The 19695-nt window shown below is 43.8% G+C and overlaps 1 protein-coding gene across 4 annotated transcripts in view; it reads left to right on the forward strand.

The window, feature by feature from the left end:
• Positions 1-820: 820 nt before the first annotated feature.
• Positions 821-19695, forward strand: part of LOC128685442 (uncharacterized) — a 167106-nt gene continuing 148231 nt past the window's right edge. For 2 of the 4 annotated variants that reach the window (XM_070083002.1, XM_070083003.1), the window contains exon 1: positions 950-1080. In XM_070083002.1, coding sequence (XP_069939103.1) covers positions 1023-1080 — 58 coding nt within the window. In that variant the 5' untranslated portion in view covers positions 950-1022. Of the gene's footprint in view, positions 1081-19695 lie in introns of all 4 variants that reach the window. The other 2 variants (XM_070083008.1, XM_070083004.1) reach the window with 2 other exon arrangements.

The raw sequence follows: 19695 nt of genomic DNA on the forward strand, positions 1-19695 counted from the left end.
ACATAGCTAGTGCATGTAATGTGAAGGAAGTCTTTATTAGTTTAATGCTTTTAGTGATCATGGAGGATAAGATGAACCAGAGCGAAGGAATTACTGAAGTAGATGAAAACAATTCTTATATTAAATATTTGAATATCTCTACCATCAACCCCCTCAAGGAAGGTTCCTTGATGTTGGTGAGGGGATCTTGATTTAGGGAATTGGATCTGTGCTCCAGTTTCCCGAATTAAGCCTGAATGCCTTCCACATCCCCCCCCCCCAAGCGCTGTATAATCCTCTGGGTTTAGCGCTTCCCCCTTGATTATAATAATAATAATCTACCATCAACGACAGATTAACGAAGAAATTTGTTCTCCCTCTTTACGTATTTCCCCGGCCTGAGGAAACAATAAAATAGGCTTCAGAGGTCCTATGCAAACCACTAATGAGGCTCGAAGCTCTATATGACCCTAGTGGGTTTAGCACTTAGTGCTGTAATAATAATAATAATAATAGCTAATGAGATATACACGATATTACTGAAGGCAGGTGAACTTGTAAGTCAAAACTTAGGAAACCAATTCATATATTTATGTTACAGTTCCTACTCAAACACTTTACGAATATGAGAAAAGTGCCACTACCACACCTGATGAGTACAAATGAGTAATAATGAAAATGTCCCGAGGACACATGGCGTCATGTTTCAATTTATTCCGCCTTTGTGACAGCTCTGCTTGTTTCAAGGTTAGTTAACCTGCCACGCACAGTATGTACAGAAAAGTGCGTAGATTACTTGCCGAATGTATTCTCAGCTATTTCATCAAAGTGGCAGGCATGGTTGCAAACAGTGGAACTGTGAAAATGAGCGAGCACATTGATAGGTGCAGACAGGATAATGGGATGGCTGTGCAGGCGCAGGATGGCAACGTGAGGTTGAATGTGAGGTTGCAAGAGACTGGGAGAGCCACTATAAGGTCAGTGTTCACTGAGCTACGTTGAGCGGGTGTGTGTGTAGCTTGGCCAGGGTGGCAAGAAACAACATGGCATCTCTTAATTCTAGTTTCTCCGCTATTTTGCCAAGCCAAGAGACAATGAAGAGTGAGTATTACATTCTGATTTGTGTTAGCCGAGTGTTTTTGTTGTGACGTTAATAGGAGAGTGGTATTTGTATATCGCTCGTGGAAAAGCACTAGACTCGATAGAGTCATTCTGCGCTAAAATATGGACGGATGACGATGTATTCTGACTATTTAAACCCAAGAAAATGCTTCTTAGATCATGAACTGTGTCTGAGAGACTGTTATCTCCCAAACATGCGAAATTCTCACACTTCCGAAAGTGACATTTTTACTGAACTTAGTTTTATTCACTAACTCCCTCCCCATGTTGTTCCCTATCGTCTCCACCATCCCACTCCTTCCTTCTATTATTCTTGGTTCTCACCACCTACCTTCCCTACCTTTACTTTTTCCATTTTTTTCCAACTTCCTTCGTTCACTACCACTCCTCTCATTCTCTCCACATTCCCTCCCCTTCACGCCCATTTCCGTCATCCTCATTGTTCCCAGAACCTGTCTCCATGTAGGGAAGCCAGGACCTGTCACCATGCAGGGAAGACAGGCCCTGTCTCCATGCAGGGAAGCCAAAACCTGTCTCCATGCAGGGAAGTCAGGATCTGTCTCCATGCAGGGATGCCAGAACCTGCCTCCATGCATGGAAGCCAGGACCTGTCTCCATACAGGGAAGCCAGGACCTGTCTCCATGCAGGGAAGCCAGGATCTGTCTCCATGCAGGGAAGCCAGGACCTGTCTCCATGCAGGGAAGCCAGGACCTGTCTCCATGCAGGGAAGCCAGAACCTGTCTCCATGCAGGGATGCCAGAACCTGCCTCCATGCAGGGAAGCCAGGACCTGTCTCCATGTAGGGATGCCAGAACCTGTCTCCATGCAGGAACGCCAGGACCTGTCTCCATGCACGGAAGCCAGGACTTGTCTCCATGCAGGGAACCCAATACCTGTCTCCATGCAGGGAAGCTAGGACCTGTCTCCATGCATGGAAGCCAGGAGCTGTCTCCATGCAGGGAAGCCAGGACCTGTCTCCATGCAGGGAAGCCAGGACTTGTCTCCATGCAGGGAAGCCAGGCCCTGTCTCCATGCAGGAAAGCCAGGACCTGTCTCCATGCAGGGAAACCAGGACTTGTCTCCATGCAGGGAAGCCAGGACCTGTCTCCATGCAGGGAAGCCAGGCCCTGTTTCCATGCAGGAAAGCCAAGACCTGTCTCCATGCAGGGATGCCAGAACCTGCCTCCATGCAGGGAAGCCAGGACCTGTCTCCATGCAGGGAAGCCAGGACCTGTCTCCATGCAGGGAAGCCAGGCCCTGTCTCCATGCAGGAAAGCCAGGACCTGTCTCCATGCAGGGAAGCCAGGACCTGTCTCCATGCAGGGAAGCCAGGCCCTGTCTCCATGCAGGAAAGCCAGGACCTGTCTCCATGCAGGGAACCCAATACCTGTCTCCATGCAGGGAAGCTAGGACATGTCTCTATGCAGGGATGCCAGAACCTGCCTTCATGCAAGGAAACCAGAACCTGTCTCCATGCAGGGAAGCTAGAACCTGTCTATGCAGGGAAGCCAGGACCTGTCTCCATGCAGGAAAGCCAGGACCTGTCTCCATGCAAGAAAGCCAGGACCTGTCTCCATGCAGGGAAGCCAGAAGCTGTATTCATGCAGGGAAGCCAGAACCTGTCTCCATGCAGGGAAGCCAGAACCTGTCTCCATGCAGGGAAGCTAGGACATGTCTCCATGCAGGGAAGCCAGGACCTGTCTCCATGCAGGGAAGCCAGGACCTGTCTCCATGCAGGGAAGCCAGGACCTGTCTCCATGCAGGGAAGCCAGGACCTGTCTCCATGCAGGGAAGCCAGGCCCTGTCTCCATGCAGGAAAGCCAGGACCTGTCTCCATGCAGGGAAACCAGGACTTGTCTCCATGCAGGGAAGCCAGGACCTGTCTCCATGCAGGGAAGCCAGGCCCTGTTTCCATGCAGGAAAGCCAAGACCTGTCTCCATGCAGGGATCCCAGAACCTGCCTCCATGCAGGGAAGCCAGGACCTGTCTCCATGCAGGGAAGCCAGGACCTGTCTCCATGCAGGGAAGCCAGGCCCTGTCTCCATGCAGGAAAGCCAGGACCTGTCTCCATGCAGGGAAGCCAGGACCTGTCTCCATGCAGGGAAGCCAGGCCCTGTCTCCATGCAGGAAAGCCAGGACCTGTCTCCATGCAGGGAACCCAATACCTGTCTCCATGCAGGGAAGCTAGGACATGTCTCTATGCAGGGATGCCAGAACCTGCCTTCATGCAAGGAAACCAGAACCTGTCTCCATGCAGGGAAGCTAGAACCTGTCTATGCAGGGAAGCCAGGACCTGTCTCCATGCAGGAAAGCCAGGACCTGTCTCCATGCAAGAAAGCCAGGACCTGTCTCCATGCAGGGAAGCCAGAAGCTGTATTCATGCAGGGAAGCCAGAACCTGTCTCCATGCAGGGAAGCCAGAACCTGTCTCCATGCAGAGAAGCCAGACCCTATCTCCCTGCAGGGAAGCCAGAACCTGTATCCATGCAGGGAAGCCGTTCATAATGCAGTAGTGGGTCTCAGACTTAACCAGTAATCCACTACAAGTTTTTTCAATCACTGCAGGACGTTATAGCCAGTGCAGAGCTCTGTAGCGACTGCATAGCTCTACATACATTACAGAGCCGAAGAGACTAGTCAGGGACAAACGTGTGGAGACCATTTGAAAGGAGATTATTGATGGCAGATGCTCACTGATATACACAACAAGCACATGAGAAGTGCAGATAACCCTCCCCCCCTAGACAGTTCTCAACTGCGATCAAATTGGGCAGATTTAGGTTTATATTGAATATTGAGAAGCATTGGTTTAGCAAGAACCGTAGTGTGTAGGTGACTGGCACCAATTTGTGAATAGCCTCGTTGAAAAAAAGCTATTGGGGGTGCTAGAAAAATGGTTAAGTTTAGATGCATTAATGGAAAAGTCTTGAGTAAGAGCTACCACGTTTGGACCAGTGGTTTTATTGCAGTGCTCTATTTTTTAACTTCAGTAATAAAGAAGAAAGTCGGTAACCGTGATGTAAATAAATTCCTTTGTTTGAATTTAGCGAGTTGGGCTAAATCTGCATAATGTACAATATGTACTCACCTAGTCGAGGTTGCAGGGGTCGAGTCCAAGCTCCTGGCCCCTCCTCTTCACTGGTCGCTACTAGGTCACTCTCCCTGAACCATGAGCTTTATCGTACCTCTGCTTAAAGCTATGTATGGATCCTGCCTCCACTACATCGCTGTTACAAAAAACGCGATTCTAAAAGCTTAGAGATCTCCAGTGAATACTAGAAAGGACTGCCCTTCTAGCATCCAGCCTGTTACTGGGTTTTCGAAACAAGTAGTCAGTATCCTTGTCCAATTATCCATTAAAATTCAGTATTATTCAATAGTGCTTCAGGATTACAACTGGTAGGCTACTAACTAGAGAAATTAAAATTTAATAAATTTATTAAGTCTAGAGGTATATAATCAAATTAAATTAATCACAGCTATCAAAATAAAATCAATCTCTCGAGTTCAATATTATTGTGCTGAAAGCACATATCACATTTATAATTCTTAAGTACCGTCTGGTACATTAACATTTAATAAGATATTACAAATATGTAAAAGTAAGTTTGTGTATGTGTGTAAGTGCTCTAAGTAGTTCGCTATGTCTCACGATTCGACTAGACTTAAACAAGTGACTGACAAAGTCCTCAAATAAAATAACTTCTTGACCGACTGGCAACCAGAACAGTCTGCTTGAACAATGAAAAGAATGCTAAGCCCAATAGCCATATAACAAGCGACTGCGATACAATCAGGATCAAGGAGATAATATAACAACACTAAGTAGGGACCATCAGCAGATCCTCCACAAAAGTTACAAAACTCCCATACTACTGAATCTAAGTTCAGCATAGGAAAAACCCAACTGTGACAATACACAGAAACCAGTACAAAATTAGGTCAGAAGCTATAGCTAAGGACCTGAGATGCTCAGAGTGTCTATGTGACACACAACCTCAGTACAACGTCGAAAATCACTAAGTCTATACAAGGTTCTGTGAACAGAATTCTACAGAACTAACAAGAATAATGAGACAGACAATCTGTCCAACCACCAAGCGAGTTTAGAGCAGACTGAATACTTCACGAGAGGAGAGGACACACCCCCTCGATCACGTGATAGCCCCGTGGACAGCACAGCTCAGAAGCCGGCAGTATAACGAGCGACAAGCGATAATTACAGTAGTTTGACAATCAAGACGAACTGAGCACATATGTACATCCTAACAACATAAGCTACGTCAAATAACAATATAAGGCAATACATTTGCGATTTAGCTATTATCGCAAATATAAGCAATATAAAATTATATGAAAAGGTAATATACATTATATATATACATAATAATCATTGTAACCCATTCAGGGGTTGCAACCCCCCCCCCCCAACACGACAGACGGTCGCACTAGGAGTTGCATTAATGTCTTTCACATTATTTCTGATTACTCATATCAATATAATTTTATATAAATATTAATCAGTCTCTCTTGTGCCAAGCACCTCTACAATTTCACAGCGTCCGTCACTAGGATATGCCCCTAGTACTAGGGCAGTACACAGTATCGTATCTCTGCATACTCGTGGTTATATACATCAGTGTAGAGACAGGATAGCGCTGACAAGGAGGGCACGTTGAGGCTCGATCATAGTAGAGGAGACTGCATTCCACTCTTAAGTAGTGGTTGTGGAATGCGAGGCAGTATGAACATCTGAGTATGTAACAGCTTAAGGTGTGTAGTGAAGGGGGGGGGTCTGCGGCAGGACAGTGTTGCGTCACGCAGTACATCACCCACACGACACTACCCACTCAACACTCAGCTTGTCTCCTTACACACAATACTGTGAATATATAAATATAATAATTAGACATGAGTATATATAGTTAATATGGGCTGGAGGGATTAAGTTACTTTACTGAATTTGACATAGCAAGTAACAAAAGGTATTTGGGCATAAAATTACGTTAATTTAATGTAACTGATAATTATTAAGGACGAGACAGAGCGTCAGCAATTACATTACAATGACCACTTGTGTGTTTTATACTAATAGAATAAGGTTGGATTCTGAGGGCCCACCTCATGATCGTAGCATTTTTACTTTTCATAGTGTTAATATAAGTGAGTGGATTGTGGTCTGAAAAAACGTTAATTTTAAATGGGGAAGTGCCCAAATACACGTCAAAATGTTCCAAAGACACCACAAGAGCTAGAGCCTCTTTCTCAATAGTGGCGTAATTTTTCTGGTGTCGTTTAAGCTTAGATGAATAGTAACATATAGGATGGAGAATGTCAGTGGATGTTGACTGTTGGAGCAGCACAGCGCCCACTGCATAGCCACTCGCATCTATATGTAAAAAGAAGGGAAGATTGAAATTAGGAGTTTTCAACACAGGAGCAGAGGAGAGCAAACCTTTCAACCTTTTGAACGAGTCTGAACAATCACAATCACTAGTCCAGATGAACTGAACTTTGGTACTAATGAACATAGTGAGAGGTGTAGGTGGAGGTGTGTGCGCTGGCTTGCCTGTCACTTGACACACGTGGCAACGTCGCACATGATCAGCTACTGTTTCCTTCATCTTTGGCCAAGTAAAATGTTTTGCCAGTTTACCGAGTGTCTTCTTGACACCCAAATGTCCTCCTATGGGACTATTGTGAGCAAAATCAATGGCTTGTTCACGAAATGTAACTGGTAACACTACTAGATGCTTGACTGTGGTGGAAACACTATCAGCTGACAACTTGCATGTATTTTTCTCCATCAGTACACCGTTACTATAATAGTAACAATTATCGAGATCCTTTGCTTCACTCTCAGTAACTGCTATATCTCTCAGTCTTTCCAGTGACTGATCAACAAACTGATCCTTGATTAAATCATCATGAGTAAGAAATTTAACGTCAGTTGTGTCCTGACTAGGTTGATGACCGGGGGGAGTCAGTGTTAATGATCCTGGGCGCAGAGCGTCACTAAACAACATATTCAACCCCAAATCATTGTCATCCACTAACTCAACAGGAGACAAGGATGGTTGTTGTATCTTTGACATAGCTCTAGTAATTGCGCTGAGAGGAAATAAAATAGGTTTCTCTCTACAAGCTTCAATGGCATAATTATCGTCAGTGTTATTATCAATCACAAGTGGTTCCTTACATATACCAGCATGAAGGATATCGTTCCCTATCAACAAGTCCACTGACCTGATGGGAAATACACCACTGGATATACCCACTGAAATATAACCAGTATAATAGCTTGTTTCAATATAAACTTTGTGCAGAGGCACTTTTATAACAGCCCCTCCATAGGCTTCTAACAATACATCTATCTTACAATAGGTATCATCAGTTATGGGCAGTACATCTTCTCTTAATAACGTGAGATAACTGCCAGTGTCTCTGAAAGTAATTATCTCAGTTAGATGTGATTCGTCAAATCCTATTCTGCCTCTTGAAAAGTAAGGACTCATCGCTGAACGAATCTTTTCATCAGATACACTTTCTGACGCTAGTCATCTATCCTGAGTAACATTATCTAAAACAGTAGGATAAGAGGAATTGCTAGGATTTTGGTGCCTTTGTTGCTCGGAAGAGGAGGATACGACTTGAGTGGGGGCGACAGCCGCACGACTGTTTCTCGTATCTCTTTCTAACTTATAGCAATACTCTCTAGTATGTCCTTTTCTGTTACAATAGGTACATTTAACTTTCTTCTTCTCGATATCAGATTTCTGTCTAGCCACAGAGACAGATTCAGGATTGTGAGTTTTCCTGGTAAAGGTACGAGAAGTTACAGTAGCAGGTACATCAGGCCGGCAATGAGCAGCTGATTTAGGTTGCCAACTTCTAGGACAATTTTTAGTTACCTTGTTTCTCTGTGTTTTAGTACGTACAAGTTTGTGAGAAATCTCGTAATTGTCTGCTAATGCTGCAGTTTCCAGAATATCCGAGGTAGTATGATCGATCAGATATTCTTGTATGTCAGCAGACATACAGTTGTTAAACTCTTCATGTAGCAACAACTGAACAAGGCTGTCGTAGTTGTTACACTTGGCAGACCTACACCACCTCTGAAATGCAACTTTTTTCTCACGAGCAAACTCTACACAAGTTTGATCTTGTCGTCGTTGTAACGTACGAAATGCTCTTTGATAACTTACAGGTAACAAGTTATACGTCTAGAATAGTTTGTTTGACAGTGTCATAACTAATGTACTTGGCAAATGGCAAAGCTGCAGTACAGGTTTGAGCTTTTCCTGTCAAAGCAGTATGCAACAATGTTGCCCAGTGCTTACGTGGTCTGGACGGTCCTTAGGTCGGACACTTGGTCCAGCCGTCTCTAGAGAGTCTAGATCTGGTCTAGGATAAGTAGATACAGGTGTATCATATACTGTACTAGTATTAGGCTGTGTCATACTACCAGCTATACTCTGTACTATAGTGTCAGTGAAGGAAGGAGCGAGCGAGAAGTGATCTACACTAGGCTCAGACACTAGGCTCACTTCTGCTCTAGTTGCTCTTTCATCTTCATCAAATAGAGTCATACTTCCTAATTGTGACACTAGACTTTCTGAATCTGAATCATAATCAGACATCTCTGTATGAGCTGGAAACAATATATCTTTAATTAACGCTCTGACAGTTTCTGCGGTGTAATTCCTGTTATACGTCACACCGAGATACTTGGCTACTTGCCAACATGTCTGAAGTTTTAATGTACTTAACTCAGACAAAGTCAGAGTATCAATTAACTGTTTCACTTTGGCATACATCACGAAAATAATTGTACTACGAGAGAGTGATTATGGGAAACTATAATCCTAATAGGAATTTTTGTGTTGGTTGTCTTAGAGCTAGAGCTCATAAGCAGTATTTCCATCTCCTTGGATCAAGAGACTCAGTCAAGTACATACATCCACCTGGTATGTTGTACAAGACTAAACTCAAAGTCTTCAGATTAGGAAAGTACTCAAAGTGTTTGACCATAGAGTTACTATTATGTCAAACTGGACAATTTCTCCAACACCTTGGATCAAGAGCCTCCCGGACAGGCCCCCATTTGTTACAAAAAACGCGATTCTAAAAGCAGTGAATACTAGAAAGGACTGCCCTTCTAGCATCCAGCCTGTTACTGGGTTTTCGAAACAAGTAGTCAGTATCCTTGTCCAATTATCCATTAAAATTCAGTATTATTCAATAGTGCTTCAGGATTACAACTGGTAGGCTACTAACTAGAGAAATTAAAATTTAATAAATTTATTAAGTCTAGAGGTATATAATCAAATTAAATTAATCACAGCTATCAAAATAAAATCAATCTCTCGAGTTCAATATTATTGTGCTGAAAGCACATATCACATTTATAATTCTTAAGTACCGTCTGGTACATTAACATTTAATAAGATATTACAAATATGTACAAGTAAGTTTGTGTATGTGTGTAAGTGCTCTAAGTAGTTCGCTATGTCTCACGACTCGACTAGACTTAAACAAGTGACTGACAAAGTCCTCAAATAAAATAACTTCTTGACCGACTGGCAACCAGAACAGTCTGCTTGAACAATGAAAAGAATGCTAAGCCCAATAGCCATATAACAAGCGACTGCGACACAATCAGGATCAAGGAGATAATATAACGACACTAAGTAGGAACCATCAGCAGATCCTCCACAAAAGTTACAAAACTCCCATACTACTGAATCTAAGTTCAGCATAGGAAAAACCCAACTGTGACAATACACAGAAACCAGTACAAAATTAGGTCAGAAGCTATAGCTAAGGACCTGAGATGCTCAGAGTGTCTATGTGACACACAACCTCAGTACAACGTCGAAAATCACTAAGTCTATACAAGGTTCTGTGAACAGAGTTCTACAGAACTAACAAGAATAATGAGACAAACAATCTGTCCAACCACCAAGCAAGTTTAGAGCAGACTGAATACTTCACGAGAGGAGAGGACAGCCCCCCTCGATCACGTGATAGCCCCGTGGACAGCACAGCTCAGAAGCCGGTAGTATAACGAGAGACAAGCGATAATTACAGTAGTTTGACAATCAAGACGAACTGAGCACATATTATGTACATCCTAACAACATAAGCTATGTCAAATAACAATATAAGGCAATACATTTGCGATTTAGCTATTATCGCAAATATAAGCAATATAAAATTATGTGAAAAGGTAATATACATTATATATATACATAATAATCATTGTAACCCATTCAGGGGTTGCAACATCGCTTCCTAAACTATTCCACTTCCTGACTACTCTGTGGCTGAAGAAATACTCCCTAACATCCCTGTGATTCATCTGTGTCTTCAGCTTCCAACTGTGTCCCCGTGTTGCTGTGTCCAGTCTCTGGAACATCCTGTCTTTGTCCACCTTGTCAATTCCTCTCAGTATTTTGTAAGTCGTTATCATGTCTTCCCTATCTCTCCTGTCCTCCAGTGTCGTCAGGTTGATTTCCCTTAACCTCTCCTCGTAGGACATACCTCTTAGCTCTGGGACTAGTCTTGTTGCAATCCTTTGCACTTTCTCGAGTTTCTTTACATGCTTGGCTAGGTGTGGGTTCCAAACTGGTGCCGCATACTCCAATATGGGCCTAATGTAGACTGTGTAGAGGGTCCTGAACGATTCCTTATTAAGATGTCGGAATGCTGTTCTGAGGTTTGCCAGGCGCCCATATGCTGCAGCAGTTATTTGGTTGATGTGCGCTTCAGATGTACCTGGTGTTATACTCACCCCAAGATCTTTTTCCTTGAGTGAGGTTTGTAGTCTCTGGGACCCTAGACTGTACTCCGTCTGCGGTCTTCTTTGCCCTTCCCCAATCTTCATGACTTTGCACTTGGTGGGATTGAAATCCAGGAGCCAATTGCTGGACCAGGTCTGCAGCCTGTCCGGATCCCTTTGTAGTTCTGCCTGGTCTTCGATCGAATGAATTCTTCTCATCAACTTGACGTCATCTGCAAACAGGGACACCTCGGAGTTTATTCCTTCCGTCATGTCGTTCACAAATACCAGAAACAGCACTGGTTCTAGGACTGACCCCTGTGGGACCCCGCTGGTCACAGGTGCCCACTCTGACACCTCGCCACGTACCATTACTCGCTGCTGTCTTCCTGACAAGTATTCCTTGATCCATTCTAGTGCCTTCCCTGTTATCCCTGCTTGGTCCTCCAGTTTTTGCACTAATCTCTTGTGTGGTACTGTGTCAAACGCCTTCTTGCAGTCCAAGAAGATGCAATCCACCCGCCCCTCTCTCTCTTGTCTTACTGCTGTCACCTTGTCATAGAACTCCAGTAGGTTTGTGACACAGGATTTCCCTTCCCTGAAACCATGTTGGCTGCTGTTGATGAGATCATTCCTTTCTAGGTGTTCCACCACTCTTCTCCTGACAATCTTCTCCATGACTTTGCATACTATACATGTTAGTGACACTGGTATGTAGTTTAGTGCTTCATGTCTGTCTCCTTTTTTAAAGATAGGGACTACATTTGCTGTCTTCCATGCCTCAGGCAATCTCCCTGTTTCGATATATATATTGAATATTGTTGTTAGGGGTACACATAGTGCCTCTGCTGCCTCTCTCAGGACCCATGGAGAGATGTTATCTGGCCCCATTGCCTTTGAGGTATCTAGCTCACTCAGAAGCCTCTTCACTTCTTCCTCGGTTGTGTGTACTGTGTCCAGCACCTGGTGGTGTGCCCCACCTCTCCGTCTTTCTGGAGCCCCTTCTGTCTCCTCTGTGAACACTTCTTTGAATCTCTTGTTCAGTTCCTCACATACTTCACTGTCATTTCTTGTTGTCTCTCCTCCTTCCTTCCTTAGCCTGATTACCTGGTCCTTGACTGTTGTTTTCCTCCTGATGTGGCTGTATAACAGCTTCGGGTCAGATTTGGCTTTCACTGCTATGTCGTTTTCATATTGTCGTTGGGCCTCCCTTCTTATCTGTGCATATTCGTTTCTGGCTCTACGACTGCTCTCCTTATTCTCCTGGGTTCTTTGCCTTCTGTATTTCTTCCATTCCCTAGCACACTTGGTTTTTGCCTCCTTGGACCTTTGGGTGAACCATGGGCTCATCCTGGCTTTTTCATTGTTCCTCTTTTCCCTTGGGTACAAACCTCTCCTCAGCCTCTTTGCACATTGTTGCTACATATTCCATCATCTCATTAACTGGCTTCCCTGCCAGTTCTCTGTCCCACTGAACCTCGTTCAGGAAGTTCCTCATTCCCGTGTAGTCCCCTTTCTCGTAGTTTGGTTTCATTTGCCCTGGCCTTCCTTCTTCCCCCTCCACTTGTAGCTCTACTGTGTATTCGAAGCTCAAAACCACATGATCACTGGCCCCAAGGGGTCTTTCATATGTTATGTCCTCAATATCTGCACTACTCAAGGTGAATACTAAGTCCAGTCTTGCTGGTTCATCCTCTCCTCTCTCTCTCGTAGTGTCCCTTACGTGTTTGTACATGAAGTTTTCCAGTACCACCTCCCTCATCTTAGCCCTCCATGCATCTTGGCCCCCATGTGGCTCCAAGTTCTCCCAGTCGATCTCCTTGTGGTTAAAGTCACCCATGATCAGGAGCTTTGCCCTGCATGCATGAGCTCTTCTGGCCACTGCAGCCAGTGTGTCAACCATCGCTCTATTGCTCTCGTCATACTCTTGCCCTGGCCTCCTGCTGTTCTGTGGTGGGTTATACATCACTGCAATTACCACCTTGGGACCTCCAGAGTGAAGCGTTCCCGCTATGTAATCACTTTCTTCTCTGCTGTCTCCTCTCTCCAGCTCGTCAAAATTCCACCGGTGTTTGATCAGCAGTGCCACTCCTCCACCCCCTCTGTTCCTTCTGTCTTTCCTCAGGATCTGGTATCCCATTGGAAAGATGGCATCTGTTATCATACCTATAAGCTTGGTTTCTGTGAGTGCTATGATGTCCAGTGATGCCTCTTTGACTCTTTTGTGCCACTCCTCCCACTTTGTTATTCCATCAGCGTTTGTGTACCATACCTTCAGTTTCCTTTCCAACACTGTGGTTTGGGGGGCCTGTGGGGGTGGGAGACCTGGTAGCATACTGTGGGATTCTATGGTTGGGGGTTAGGTGGAAGCTGTGGGTATGGATTGTAGTGTGTGTTAGGATGGTGTGATAGGTTGTGGGGTTCTGAGGATAGTTGTGTGTGTGCTTGCCCTTGCTGCTCTGTTCTGCTCTGACTGACCTCTGCTGGTTCCATCCTTGTCTCCTTTCCTAGCTCCTTTCGCTTTTTTGTCCTCTCTCTCAGCTGCTGTCGCTCTGTTTGTGTTCTGTCTCTGTCTAGGAACACCTTCTTGTACTCTTCCAAGTTTTTCAACCGTGGTTTCTCTTGGAGGATCCTGTTCCGCACTGTTTATCCTGAGAATCAGCTTGATCGGTCGGTTTCTCCCCTTCAAGTACCCCCTTATTCTCTGAAAATTTACAATCTCGTCCATGTCTTCTCCCCCTATTTCCGTGATGATTTTCTCAATCTCCTTTCTTTCTTCCTGCCATCTTTCAGTGTGTGTCCTTTCCTCTCTCTCCCAAAGCCCATGGATAAACACTGATTTTGCCCTTTCCTCCTCCCATTGCCTCTCCCTCAGTGACTCTGGTTCCTGTCTGTATGTGGTCATTTTCTCCCTTGATTGTGCCTCAGCATTCGACCTATCTCCCTCTCCATCTGCACCCAGCTGCTCTTCCCTTTCACTCCTTGGCCCTTCTTTGCAGGCTGATATGACCTTAGCATAATTCATATCTCCTTCCTTCCTGTTCTGCCTCTCAGCTTCATATGCTGTGTCTTCTCTGGTCACTGCCCCTGAGACTTGCCTCAGCCTGTTTACCTCAAATTCTAGGGCCCTTACCTTGGCTACTGCAGTTTCGACTTGTGCCTCCCAATTCTTCGTCTCATTCTCCAACCTCTTTTCCCATTGCACAGAGCTCTTTCTCCATTTTTTCAGAAAGCTCCCCTAATTTTCTCTCCCATTCTTGCTCCATCTTTTTCCACTGCTCCTCCATCCATTCCTCCCTATCAGTACCATTGTCACCTGATCCCTGATTCCTGCGAGTCCCAACCATTTTTTTTAGTGAAAGAGAGAGAGAGAGAGAGAGAGAGAGAGAGAGAGAGAGAGAAGGGAAAGGTAGAAGTAGAGAGAGAGAGAGAGGGAGAGTGACAAGGGAAAGGGGGAGTGAGAGGGAGAAAGAGAGAAGGGGAGGGTAGGAGAGAGAGAGAGTGAGAGAGAGGGAGGGTAGGAGGGAGAGAGAGTGAGAGAGAGAGAGAGAGAGAGAGAGAGAGAGAGAGAGAGAGAGAGAGAGAGAGAGGAAGAGAGAAAGTAAGAGAGAGGAAGAGAGAGAGGAAGAGAGAGAGGAAGAGAGAGAGGAAGAGAGAGAGGAAGAGAGAGAGAGAGGAAGAGAGAGGAGTGGGAGAGAGGAAGAGAGAGATTAAGAGAGAGAGGAAGAGAGATAGGAAGAGAGAGAGAGAGAGGAAGAGAGAGAGAGAAAGAGAGAGAGAGAGAGGAAGAGAGGAAGAGAGAGAGAGGAGAGGGAGAGAGGAAGAGAGAGAGAGAGGAAGAGAGAGAGGAAGAGGGAGAGAGAGGAAGAGAGAGAGAGGAAGAGAGAGAGAAAGAGAGAGAGAGAGGAAGAGAGATAGGAAAAGAGAGAGAGGGAGAGAGATGGAGGAGAGAAGTGAGGGTTAGAGGGTCAGTTCAGAGGAAGGTGTGAAATCCTGTATGTGTGTGTGTGTGTGTGCATGCTACAGCTATTCAAGTGCCTAACAGCAGATCCTGTACTCACCTAGTGAGAGAGAGAGAGAAAGAGAGAGAGAGGAAGAGAGAGATAGGAAAAGAGAGAGAGGAAGAGATCTCAGTAGTAGTACCAGTTCCTAGTAACCAGTTACCAGTAACCAGTGTACCAGTAGATGACTCACTACCAACCGTCTGTGTGAATCATTGACTGTATTCATATTGCTGCTGACCATAGCAGGATTTCAAACACCCATCACCCGTAGGCACTTTGAGAGTCAGTCGAAGATAGGGAGCACTTGTAAGTGTTACACTTTGAGAGTCAGTCGAAGATAGGGAGCACTTGTAAGTGTTACACTTTGAGAGTCAGTCGAAGATAGGGAGCACTTGTAAGTGTTACACTTCCAGTTTTGTTTCTTGTTTTATTTTTATTCATATTTTTCATATTTCTTTGAACAAATTCACTCTTAGTGTAATTTAAATTTCTTTTTTTTTTAACGTAAAGTGTTTTCTTTACTCTGTTTGAGTAAATTGTTTTGTCTAATTTACAATTAAGAGTTAAAGTGTTCAATCAGTTTTTCTTCATATTTTTATTTTATTATTTAATCTACATTTTCCCAGTGTAACTTTTATTACTGCAGTGATTATTTCTACACCTTATTTTGTTGCACTTGTTTTGCAGTGAATTATTTTGTTGCACTTGTTGTGCAGTGAATTATTTTGTTGCACTTGTTGTGCAGTTAATTATTTTGTTGCACTTGTTGTGCAGTGAATTATTTTGTTGCACTTGTTCTGCAGTGAATTATTTTGTTGCACTTGTTGTGCAGTGAATTATTTTGTTGCACTTGTTCTGCAGTGAATTATTTTGTTGCACTTGTTCTGCAGTGAATTATTTTGTTGAACTTGTTCTGCAGTGAATTATTTTCTTTTATTGTTATTTTTATGCATTATTATTCTCAGTTCATTATTGTTTTAGTGTCTTATTTTTCATTTTATTATTTTTCCTCATGTTGTCTTTGTATTATATTTTAATTTTGTTTATGCATTCTTAGAAAATATTTAAATTTCCCAGTTATCTCTCGTTGCATATAATTTAGTGATTTTATTTTATACTTTTTACATTGATTTACAGTTTTATTAGTTAATTTCTTTATTAGCAAGAGTAAAGACAGCTCATTTTGCATTTAATTCAGTCTCCAGTAATATTTTTACTTGTAAATTTCAATGTATTTTTTTTCATCTTGTCCAGCAGTCCTTTACATTGAGTTGTTCTTCCTCTTGCAGTGTATCTTAGACATTTTTTTTATTACTTCTGCAGAATTAGTTGCATCTCTTTTATTTTAATTTTAACATTTTATATCATTTTTATTGTTCATTATTTTTGCCTTATTTGTTCTTGTGCAACTTCTTTGCCATTATGTCTCACATACCGTCAAGTGATACTTTAGTGAATGGCGACACTCAGACCTCTCAGGCTACTGCTGCTGCTGTCATCAGTCCTCACAGTTCCTTATGGACTGACAGACCGACCCAGACACTGAGACACTATAGTTTTACTCGTGATTCCCTTGATGCGTTACCTTTATTCAATGGCCATGTACATAGTCTTGAAGCATGGTTTACTGCCATTCGTTCTCGTGTTAATGCTCTAGTTGAAGGTCCTCCTTCAGAGGAAAGTCTTATCAGACTTGCGAAAGAAGCTCTTCATCGGTCCCCTGCTGCTGTTCACGTTGTTGATCTCCTTGATATGCGAGACTTCAGGAATCTTACTAAGTGGTCACAATATGAGGAACTGATTCGTTCTTTCCTTGTACCAGTAAAAACAGCTGATCCATATGTCGTTCTTCGGGAACTTGTGAATGCTACACCTATGACTAATGAATCGTTGAGTGCATTTGCTGTTAGATTAGACAAACTTTTATCATCATTTATCAATGCTGTCCAGTCCTCAGCTTTTGTCCCTGACGAGGATAAACCATCCACAGCGTCGTTTGCTAAAATAGCAGCTTTTGGAGCAATCAAAGAACTAATGCCGCCTGCTTCCGTGTGAGCTTATGATCAGTCTGCACCACCTCTTGTTTGCGCCACAGCGACAAATCGTGGTCGTCAACGATCTCAGCGATCACCAAGGACCAGTGTACAGAGTCATTATAAACCTCGTAGTATTCATAGTACATTCAGTAACCATAGTCAGCGGACTTGTTACAACTGTGGTTTCCGTGGCCATATTGCAATTAATTGTCCTGATAGTCACCCTAAGAGGCGTCGTGCTGATGATGAGTACCAGTCAGATCCTCCCTACTGTACTTATCATAGAATACATGGACATGACACATCTGAGTGCAATGCTCTCTACAACCTTCAGTACTCTAGGTCTTTCCGTGGCCGTTCCAACCGCAGAACCCGTAGAGAAAACAGACATCGTGGTTCTCAAAATAACCAGAACCAGGTTCATTCTTCCAATTCGGGGGAATTCGAGCGCCCCAGTCAAACCGTCCTATGGTGACAGTAGGTGATAATGAGTACACCATCCCTGTTCACAATTCCTTTGAAGCCTTAAGCAGTCTCGAGAATGACAATCCTGCTGATGATGTTGCTTCACACATCTCTGACGTAGATGATTTTGGGGATGAAGTGGAACAAATCTTTTCTTATGACAATCCACCCTTTTGTTTGCACATAACTTCCAATGCAACCATAGACCCTGTAGTGCAAGCATCTGCTCATAATGCGCCCGTTCATTTGTTTATGTACTCTGGTGCGCAAGTCAATATTATCAGGTCTAGTTTGTTTAGGGATAAGCAGTTACGACATGTCCTTCTCGTAGAATCGACTCATGTGTCCTCCCTTAGTGGAGTAGCTGGTTCTCACCTGCGTGTCCGAAGTCGGACTTCCCTCACTTTTTCTATCCAAGGTAGAGACTTCACTGCTTCCTTCCTTGTTGTCGACCAGATTACTTTTCCTGGTGACCTTCTACTGGGATTTGCTTCCATGCGAGACTTACGCATTGTGCTCGACCCTTATCGATGGCATGCCCAAATTGATGATTTGATCGTACCATTTTGGGATTACCAGCTTGGATCCGAGATCTGCCATACTGCCGCAGAGTACGACATTCGAATTAAGTCCTTACAGGCCAGTGCATTTTCCAGTAGCGTACCCAAGCAGTCAGGCACTGATGATCCTGTCACTCCTGTCTGTGTTCCTGCAACTTCAGACTTGCAAGATAGTGTCCAGTTACCTCAAGTGTCCGAGGACGCTCTGACTACCTTGAGTGCTGAGCCTATCCTTGCAATGTCTGCTAGTTCAAGTAGTAGTTTCTCCACAGGGGATGCCTTGTCAGAAAATGATTACTTGCAACTAGTAATGCCATCTCTTGTTGTTGTCACATGCCGTCTGCAGAAAGACGTTTCTGTCGCGGCTAGTGCCCTCACTAGAGTGTCTGTTGTTGTTCCTAGTGTTCCAGATGGGGATAACGTCCTAGTTGACAGTGATTCCTGCAAAGTAAAAGGTCTATTTGTTGAACCATCCTTACATGTTGTAAGAGATAGTAAGATCCATTTCTTCCTAGCTAACACTTCTGGTCACAGTGTTCGTCTCAGAGCAAATACCAATCTTGTTGACCTTGTTCACTATCCTTACCCTGTTCAGGTAGAGGATGAGTTGTCACCTGACCAGTGGGTCGGTGCTATTTCTACCGGGGAGACCTCATCCACTTCACCGGATCAATCTGTTCCACCAGTTGAGGAGAAAGACTTAGCTCCCACTGACTTCCCAGATGAAGTCAAGCATTTGTTGACTCTGTTGAACAAACGTCATAAAGCCATTGCCTTACCAGGTGAGAAGATGGGTATAATGAACTTATTGTCCCATTGTATTCCACTTGAACCTGGTACTAGACTTATCTACATACCTGCATACAGAATGCCTCATTCACAAGTTGCTGTCGCAGAAGAATTGATCAATCAAATGCTTGATGATGGAGTTATTGCACCTAGCAATTCACCTTGGAATGCGCCCTTGATCCTAGTACCTAAGAAGGATGGTACTTGGCGCCCAGTGATTGACTTTAGGAAGTTAAATGCGAAAACTATTCCAGATCGCTTCCCGCTCCCTGTACTGGGTGATCTTTTACGTAACATCGGAGATAACAAAGTCTTTTCAACCCTGGACTTGTTACAAGGGTTTTGGCGAGTCCCTCTTCACGAGGACAGCCAAGAGCTAACTGCATTCTCCACTCCTACAGGTCATTATCATTTCCTCCGTATGGCGTTTGGATTATGATCCTCCCCTATCACGTTCTCAAGGCTCATGACTAATATCTTTAGAGGTCTCATAGGTAATGCACTTATGGTGTACTTAGATGACGTAATCGTCATGTCTAAAGACGTGGATACACACTTGAAAAGACTTGATGTAGTACTTGGTAAGCTTGAAGAAGCCAATTTAAAGATCAAACTGTCTAAATGTCAATTTTTCAGATCAGAAATTAAGTTTCTTGGTCACGTAGTCACTCCTAGAGGGGTTACGACTGACCAAAGTAAAGTAATGGCAGTACTAAATTTTCCAACACCCAAAACTGCTGATGCCGTAAGATCCTTTGTGGGCTTAGCAGGTTTTTATAGATCTTTCATTGCCAATTTTTCTTCTATAGCTGCTCCTCTAACTGAGTTGCTTAAGAAAGATGCTCCTTTTGTTTGGACCTTCCGTCAAGAAAGAGCATTCCAAACTCTAAAAGAAAAGCTAACATCTGCTCCAATTTTGAAATTTCCAGATTTTTCTAAGCCCTTCTATCTGACTACTG

Source organism: Cherax quadricarinatus, chromosome 8, assembly GCF_038502225.1.
Source record: "Cherax quadricarinatus isolate ZL_2023a chromosome 8, ASM3850222v1, whole genome shotgun sequence".
Classification (NCBI taxonomy): Eukaryota; Metazoa; Arthropoda; class Malacostraca; order Decapoda; family Parastacidae; genus Cherax; species Cherax quadricarinatus.